This window comes from Scatophagus argus, chromosome 4, assembly GCF_020382885.2.
Source record: "Scatophagus argus isolate fScaArg1 chromosome 4, fScaArg1.pri, whole genome shotgun sequence".
Lineage (NCBI taxonomy): Eukaryota > Metazoa > Chordata > Actinopteri > Scatophagidae > Scatophagus > Scatophagus argus.
Genome location: NC_058496.1, coordinates 3,998,259 through 4,004,258, shown reverse-complemented (window position 1 = coordinate 4,004,258; position 6,000 = coordinate 3,998,259). Strand labels below are relative to the sequence as shown.

At 45.6% G+C, this 6,000-nt stretch overlaps 1 protein-coding gene across 1 annotated transcript in view; it reads left to right on the top strand.

The window, feature by feature from the left end:
* Positions 1 to 1,427: 1,427 nt before the first annotated feature.
* Positions 1,428 to 6,000, top strand: part of LOC124058093 (single-stranded DNA-binding protein 2) — a 51,428-nt gene continuing 46,855 nt past the window's right edge. Inside the window, exon 1 of the mRNA XM_046386964.1 lies at positions 1,428 to 1,662. Coding sequence (XP_046242920.1) covers positions 1,607 to 1,662 — 56 coding nt within the window. The 5' untranslated portion in view covers positions 1,428 to 1,606. The remainder of the gene's footprint in view (positions 1,663 to 6,000) is intronic.

The following is a 6,000-nucleotide window of genomic DNA, read 5'->3' as shown; positions in this document are numbered from 1 at the left end:
CTCTGGAACACATGGTTATCGCCTGCTAGTGGTTGTCATGGTGATCGACCCCAAGGGACTCATCCCAAAACCAAAAGTTCTGCTTGTCTGAAATAGAACCTCTGCCTCTCTCCAGGGGGAAGGGGTTCATTTGGCAGAAAGGGAGGCAGGGAGAGAGCGGGAGAGGAAGAGAGAGAGGGAGAGAGCGAGAGAGAGAGAACGGGAAAGAGAAAATGAGACAGTGTGCATCCATTCCAACTGGGTCACATCACGGGAGCATTGCGTAAGCGTAAACACTGCTGCCCCTGTGCTATGCCCTTAGCACACACACACACACACACACACACACACACACACACACACACACTGTATCGTTCCAGAGCTTACTACCGTCTGGGAGTCTTCCGTTTTGAACTAGAGTGTGTAGTGTTTTTCAGATCCTGCATGGCACCAAGCTGTGGTCAGCCTCTTTCCTCTTGTGCTCCTTCCCTCAGTGGATTTGCAATAAGTACATCATAACAGTGAAGTGAACCCTCCTCTGCCTGCTGCCAGACTGGACAGCAGCATGACATAGCACTTCTTCCCTACTGCATATCCAAACACACACAAACACACACACACACATACAGTGTCAGACTGTATGTTTCTACAGCCATCATGACCTCTAGTTTTTGTTGAGCAGGACTGTAAACGTACCACACTTGTGACCCATGATCAGCACTTTATATCACTTTCATTCATACAGTGTGGAGCCTTCAGAGGATTTCAGCTTACTCCAACAGGTCATCATTTATTCTTAGGGGCTGGACACCCTCAGTGTCCTTACACAGCACCTCTGTCCCTTACTGAAGCATCACTGGGCATTTCCTCTGTGCAGGTGGACAGTGGCTGTGCCCCAAGCAGAGGACGTGGCCACATCTTCCCCCAGCACACCCACCCTGAGCGCACTGGGTTTGCTGTTTGCAGGCCCTCAGTAGTGCTCGTTCCCAACATGCTCCGCTCTACACATGTTTGGGTATCTTAACACCTGTGTAAATAAACACGGATGCAAATGCAGTTCATATATGCGAGAACTGTTTGCGCGATGTGTATGTCAGTAGAGGGTGTGATTGTCTATAAAAGGAACAGCCAAAGCCAGTTGTTTAAAAGCCTAGTTGGACGGTTTCAAATCCCCCCTTGCTCTGAGAGAGGAGAATAGAGGGAGGGAGTGCGGATGTGTGTGTGTGTGTGCGTGTGTGTGTGGATATATATACGTGTGTGTGTGTGTGTGTGTGTGTGTGTCAGTCTGTCTGCATGTCAGAAGAGCCTTTCCAATCAGGGACGGGATGGGCAAGACACAGACAGACAGACAACCTTCAGACAGACAGGCTGGGGTTAGCAGAGGGAAAGACAGTGAAGCTGAGAGAGAGAGAGAGAGAGACAGAGAGAAGGTGGGGGTGGAGCTATCTGCGAGGGGCGTGGCCAAGCTGCTGTCACTCACTGGTCGTTGCCATGGCGAGCGGGCGGTCCCGAACAGCGGGACATCCAATGGGAGACGACGCTGCTTGTGTCACCATGGTGACGGGGCTGTGCCCAGGGAGGTTGTGATGGGTTGACAGGTGCGTGACAATCGGAGCTCTCTGCAAGCATGTACGCCAAAGGCAAGAGTAGCAACGTGCCGTCCGACAGCCAAGCCAGAGAAAAGTAAGTTTTATTTATGGGGGAGGAAACCGCGGCTGCGAGGGAAATTCATGAGCGGCCAGGGGCAGTCGCACACGGAGCGGTGGCAGGGGAGGGCGCACGGCGCTACACTCAGCGGCATGGGGCTCTCTGCTCAGCGCTCTGCAAGCCTTGGAAAGTTGACTGCTTCATTTATTTGACGAGAGATAGACAATTTGTGGGTGTGATTTTACTGTAATTAAACAAAGCAGGCTCGAATCGAAGCCGCAGTTTCTGCTTCATTTCAGCTTTGAGCCGTTTTTATCCAGCAGCATAATAAGATGTCTTTCCATTTCCTGCGCTTGTTGTCCTGTTTCATTCCGAGATATTTCATTTTAAACATTAACTTGTAATTTTGCACTGTTGTACGTGAAAATCTTCACACGTATTCAACTGCTCCGACTGAAAGACTTTGTACACATGCGGAGCCTAAGAGGACCTTCACGACCGTCTGTCGGCGGTAAAAGCGGCAACAAAGTCCGCGCATTTGACTGCTCGCGAACCGCTGTGCGTTTGGACGTGTCGCCTCTCAGAGAGACTGTCTTGCGTTGAATGCCACGCTCCTTGAGTCCAGTCACCCCTACAGCAGATCCGATTTGTGACAGCATACAGTCCGTTTCTGGGCGAGACAGGGCTGGCTTTTTGTAACACAGTTGGCCATATAGAAGAGGACGCACAGCAGTTCAGCGTTTGTAATGGGGATGCTTCTCATTGGCTGGGCAAAAAGGGAACTAATTAGGCTTTTTTCCTTATCAGACACGAGCCTTTACATTGTAGAGTTAGGACATCAGTGTCAGTGTAATATTGTTTTAATAGAAATATCATATCCAGTCAGGTTGTTACAAACACCTCAACTTCTAAAAATGTAAGGTCTGTATATGCAGTTTGGCACATGAGCGACATCTTATCTGCTGTAATGCATTAGATGTGAAAACTAATTGCAGATGTTCCAAAACTGGATGCAATAGCAGAGTGCTTTAAGGTGAAGCCCCCAAACTCAGGTGCATTCAGGCAGACATGGCTGCTCAGTGCTTTTTGGATGCTGGGGGTCAGTGAGCGGGGATATGGATCAGAACCCGCTGAGGAGGAGCTGAGCATGTACTTATTGATGACGTGCCTTTGACTGTGAGCAGACAATAACATATACATATCTGGTTAGGACCTCTGAAGCTGATAAGTGATTTGGGGTGTGTGTGTGTGTGTGTGTGTGTGTGTGTTTGACATAACTATACAAAGAAAGACAAACACACAGCCAGTGCATTTAAGCTGTATTTTTCGGTTGCGGAATCCTTTGGGGTTATTTGACCTGGTAATATGTCCGTAAAAGACTGGATTAATCATCGCCTGCTCCCAGCTACTTTGACTTATTTATTGTGTCTTTTGAATCCAGTTCGCTCATGTTTGTCAACAGTGTGATTGAGTGTTTTCAGCCTCATCCCTTGAGCCCCATTCTTTATTCCCAATCGATATGAGAGGGATAGGACTGAACAGTGTGGTTCTACGGCTGACTTACTGCATGTACTGACAGAGGCAGAGATGGAAAGCTTCCTCCAGGCCTGGAAGATACTCTCTGTGAGCAGACATACGTGTATGTGCATGTGTAAGCATGTATGTGATATATAAGCTTTACTGCAGATACTTACTATGTGGAAGTGTTAGTACAATGTATGGTTATGTACAATGAAGAAACCTCGGTTTGCGTTTTCAGACGTGAGTGGATTACCTGTTGTCTTTAAAGGGAACATACAAGCTGAGTTTTGGTTTCATCCACAAATACAGTGGAAGTATTTTCAGATTATTTGTGGTTGGAGTTCCCTTTTTTTAAAAACAGCTAACCCTATACATGCCATTTTTCTTCTATAGTAGATTTTGTCAAAAAATTTCAATACATGACCACAGAGATACTACACTGTCTCCGATGTAGACTGTATGAAATCAGAAGCAGACGAGACGCTTCCTGCAGACACCAAACTTCTTGCTGGGGTGTCTTTCTGTTTGGCGTCACATTTAATTTAGACTTCCACATTGTTGCAGAACATTTCGTTTTCTGTGTGTGTTTACATTCTTTGAGGCCAGAGTGAAGTTCTGTTCGGCGTTAATGTTAAGGCCACACCAAAAAGAAAGGACTTGGTGACAGCACAACCCCAGATGAAAACTCAAGTTCAAGGCATATATCGGGCAAGGCAGAGTTTCATTTGTCTCCTAACAAGCAGCCTTGTTTATCAGTGGTGTGTATCGGAGAAGCCGAGCAGGCCCGACGCTTGAGTTGCTTCTCATTTCTGCAGCGCAGCAGGGGATCAGAGAGTGGGAGAGGCAGAGGGCAACAACAGACTGAGGGAAAGAGGGAGGAGGGGGAGAGAAAGAGAGAGAGAGAGAGAGAGAGCAGGAGGGGGAATTTGCTGGATCATTAGTTTACATCGTTGTAGTATTGACCTCAGAATGGACCCCTGCAGACAGAAGTCTCTGGCATCTCGCCCATGTAGATGCACAGGAGCTCCGAATGCCACTGACCTCTGTTCACTTGTGTGTGTGAGTGTGATAAACACCTGACTTGTGTGTGTGTATATGTGTGTGTGTGTGTTCCTGCTCCGGTGCTACAGTTCGACATCTTTTTTTTTATCTTGGCAGATTATTATATTAAAGATTTCCAAATGTTTAACGGGTGATTTTGCACTTTGCATACTTGGAGATGAAAAAATGACACAGTGTGATTAAAAGCTCTGATAATCACAGAGCGTAGCACTTTAGCTTTTTTTATCCTATATGTCCACACTTCTTGATTATCACCTGTTGTTTTGCATGTCAGCTAGCCTCTTTGCTCTTGATATGAACAACTTTAAAATCTTAAAGGTATTCTGCATTATACCGCATAACAGCTGAAAATACACTAAACAACTAAAACAACTAAACAGCTTTTTATTTTCACCTAAATATTAGAATTATTCCTGAAGTGAAAAAATAAGATATATTGTTTCACTAAACGACTAATGCTATCACACCACACTGAAAGTTCAGGTTCAAAAAGTTCAGTTCGTTAAAGGTGATGTGCTGTTCTGAGCTGTGAAAAAAATGACATTTGAAATCAAAGTACCATCACTAGTTTTGGTTAGGATCATTTCATCAGCAGAAAGTAGTTTCAGTCACAAACTGTTTAACAGTTTACGGATTACTCACCATCCGCAAATAAAATCCACACCAACTGCATGGCCAGATACCACAAGTGGTAAGTGAGATGATGTGTAACTTATGATTTGATTGATCCTTCAAAGCTTGAGACAACAGAGATGTAAACAGCGGTTTCCCCTCAAAATCAGCAAGACCTTACCTCTGTGTGTGTGTGTGTGTGTGTGTGTGTGTGTTTCACAGCGAGAGGTAATGAGACCTGCTCTTTATGCCTGTGTGCTTGTAGTGAGCACTCTCTCTGGGTCTCAGACAGCCTCACTGTTCAGCTATCGTTTCCCTCTCTCTCTGGCTGTACCTGTGTAACGGTCTGCACTTGATTTTGATTCAGAGCGACAGTACACGACCACTGACTGTGTACTGCAGTTGTTCAACGAGTGTAGGTTTCAGTCACTGGCAGTTAGAGGACGCATTCCACATAGTTCTGGGATTGTGGTTCAGAGTGAGTTGCATTGCAGCACATAGTACACATTCCTTTTTTTCCCTTTTCCGTGCGTGTAATGAATCAGGGAACAAACACTGCTTGAAACACACACGCATGCTTGCATTGCTGTTTTTTTTTCCTGGTCACACAAATATTCAGCACATACGTGGACTTTTGGACTTTTTCCTCACAAGTACAACCTGTGTTTTATTTGTTTTCACTTATCAGATTAATAAGATGAAACTGTAAACTCACAGATGTGAGAAGTCCAACTGCTGTAAGTGCTGTAGTTTAGTCGCCAGATTTAAGCATTTCTGGTGCTGTAAGGATCATCATTCTGCACACACACACACACACACACACACACAGCTACCTCTGAACTGAGATACCTCACAATCCTGCCAGGAGGCTGCCAATGCAGCATTGCGCAGACTGAGGCAAAGCAGTGCATGCTGGGAGTGTTTATCCGACAGAAGCAATTCAAGCTGCCACTCTGGCTCTGACAGTGAGAAGCATTACAGGAGAACTACAATAAAAATAGAGCAGAATCTCTCTCACACACACACACATGCTGTAGCTGTGCAGGGAATTTGATTTTGTCCGTGCCAGCTGCCACCTGTTGAATGTAATTGATGAGGTGATTTATTTATTTATTTATTTTGCTTGGGTTACATCTCAGTGTCCTTGAGTGACAGAGATGCACTCATTAGAGGAGAGAG